This window comes from Anolis carolinensis, chromosome 6, assembly GCF_035594765.1.
Source record: "Anolis carolinensis isolate JA03-04 chromosome 6, rAnoCar3.1.pri, whole genome shotgun sequence".
Lineage (NCBI taxonomy): Eukaryota > Metazoa > Chordata > Lepidosauria > Squamata > Dactyloidae > Anolis > Anolis carolinensis.
The window spans coordinates 83,763,244-83,765,384 of record NC_085846.1 but is presented as its reverse complement, the minus strand read 5'-3'; the positions used below and the strand labels follow the sequence as shown (position 1 = coordinate 83,765,384).

The window sequence follows — 2,141 nt, the reverse complement described above, 5'->3', positions numbered from 1 at the left end:
ATAGTGATATTAAGTTGCTAAGCAGTACTGAAACAGTCCCTAGGGAGAAACAATGTTTATTTATTTTATCCGATGATTTTTCTGAAGATTATTTTGAGCCTATCACTATTGTGAACCAACAAAAACAAGGTTGGAGGGATACAGGATCCCAGGTGTGTGTTATCCACCCAAAATCGGTACCTCAGAAATATCAAAAGCCCACCTCTGAGATAAATCTAAAGGGTTTGGGACCAGCTGTACCAGCTGAGGTAGTATCTCTCCCAATTGAATACAATGGATGGAAAGGGGTCTGGGACTTTGCAATTAGTTCAGATATCCCTCATGAATGTTTAATCGGCAATGACCTAGCTAGACAAGTTAAGAACTGGAAAAAGTTGTATGAGGAGAAGGAAGATTACAACAGAAGCCCTATTCAGGAAGCAGTGTGCTTACCTATTCAACCGGAATCTGAACAGGGTCCAGAATCCAGTTCCACCATTACCGAAATTGTTAGTAAAACAGGGGGAGTTCAAGAAATTAAACAAGCTCAGGAGGAAGATGAATCCCTGAAGCCTTTGTTTAAGCAAGCTGAAAGTTTACCAGAATCAGCAGGAGAACTACCCAATAAATTTGTCACAAAAGATGGTGTGTTTTACAGAGAAAGCAAAAGTGTGGAATCAGAAGAAAGGTCAGAAATACATAGTCAGAGTTTCACTGAAATTGAAAGGCAAGCGCAGGTGGCTGAGAAACTGAAGGAGCAACAGGCAGAGCGGTTGGGCATGGGCTTGGTGTCCAGGAGCTCTATTTCTCACTCTGTCCTCTCTGAGATGCAAGTGATAGAACAAGAAACGCCAGTGACTACAAAGTCCACACGGTCCCAGCTAGATCTCTTTGAAGACATCGGAAGCTTCACATCTGGACCACCAAAGTACAAAGATAATCCTTTTTCATTAGGCGATGCCTTCAGCTCACAGTGGGAGACAGACAACTCCTCGTGGGAAATGGACAAAGGGGAAGAGGAGGCAGACATTGCCATCTCCAGCATCCGGCCTATTGGTGACAGACCCATTAACAGAAGAGAGACAGAGAGCAAGATATCAGTAGTGGAGTCCAATGAAGCTCAGCAGAAGTTTGCAGGGGCCAAAGTCATCTCATCTGATATGTTCTTTGGACGGGAAGCTGATACAGTTCCAGTGGCTGAATATTTGACCGATCTTCAGTCAACCATGAGAGTGGCAAGAGACATAGCACAAGAACATCTAGCTGTAGCCCAGCAGAGACAGAAGAGCTACTATGACGTGTCAGCCAAACCAAGAAGCAAGCGGAGGTTATTTTTCGATGGAGAGAGTGGTAAAGACCCTGACGTGATGGGGATTGGTAGTTTTAACCATCAACAGTTTACTTTCAAGATTCTACAAAAATGCTTGGACTATGTTTCGCAGGACTTCTTAAATGACTCTTGGAAGTTTCGCAAAAAAACATTTTGGGACAGAGAGAGTTCATTGTGTTGCTGGGAAGGATGAGTGTAATTATCCCCAACAACATGTTAACCTCTGGAATGCTCCGCAGAGTGAAACATCGATGAACTGTGCCAGGTGGCATGAAGAAGATCCCTATGAAATGTACTGAGTATCGGAAGATGTTTAGTCCAGTGTATAAATAAAGACTTGGGGAATAACCCTGAATGAAAATTAAACTGTTACAAATATGATTTATGGAAAATGTATTTTTAAAATGTCTTTTGATTTGAGATTGTGAATCTTAACAGTGGGAAAGGTGACCAATACGTTTATGGTTTGTATGTTGAATGGTAAGATATGGACATGTTATGTGTATATGCAACAGTGAAGGTTTGTATTTTATGATTTATGTATTGTATCTAACTTTATGTTTTATTTCAGGAATACTGTTGTGTATGTATATATGTATTTATTAATTATTTTTGCCCATTCTAGGCATAGAAAAGGCAAAAATAATCTTTCTTAGGGGGGAGGTGTAAGGATGTTATGAGTTAATGGGAATTATTGATATGATTTTATTTGTTTATTAAAAGGAAAAAGGGGAGTTATGTATTGATGAAGACAGGTCTCACATGGAAGCCAGCTGTGTTCAGCGGGTTGCCATGGCAACGTAACCTCTCTCTGGAGGAAAAAGGGGGCGTG

The 2,141-nt window shown here is 41.0% G+C and overlaps 1 protein-coding gene across 1 annotated transcript; it reads left to right on the top strand.

The window, feature by feature from the left end:
- The first annotated feature begins 315 nt into the window (after positions 1 to 315).
- LOC134292410 (ADP-ribosylation factor GTPase-activating protein 2-like) lies at positions 316 to 1,857 on the top strand. The gene has a single exon (XM_062957299.1). It carries the CDS (start codon positions 759 to 761, stop codon positions 1,500 to 1,502), a length of 744 nt encoding a protein of 247 aa, XP_062813369.1. The 5' UTR covers positions 316 to 758; the 3' UTR covers positions 1,503 to 1,857.
- The last annotated feature ends 284 nt before the right edge of the window (positions 1,858 to 2,141 follow it).

Bases quoted from the DNA above. Each gene is read 5' to 3' on its own strand.
- LOC134292410 (XM_062957299.1), top strand. From the start codon at position 759: ATGGGCTTGGTGTCCAGGAGCTCTATTTCTCACTCTGTCCTCTCTGAG.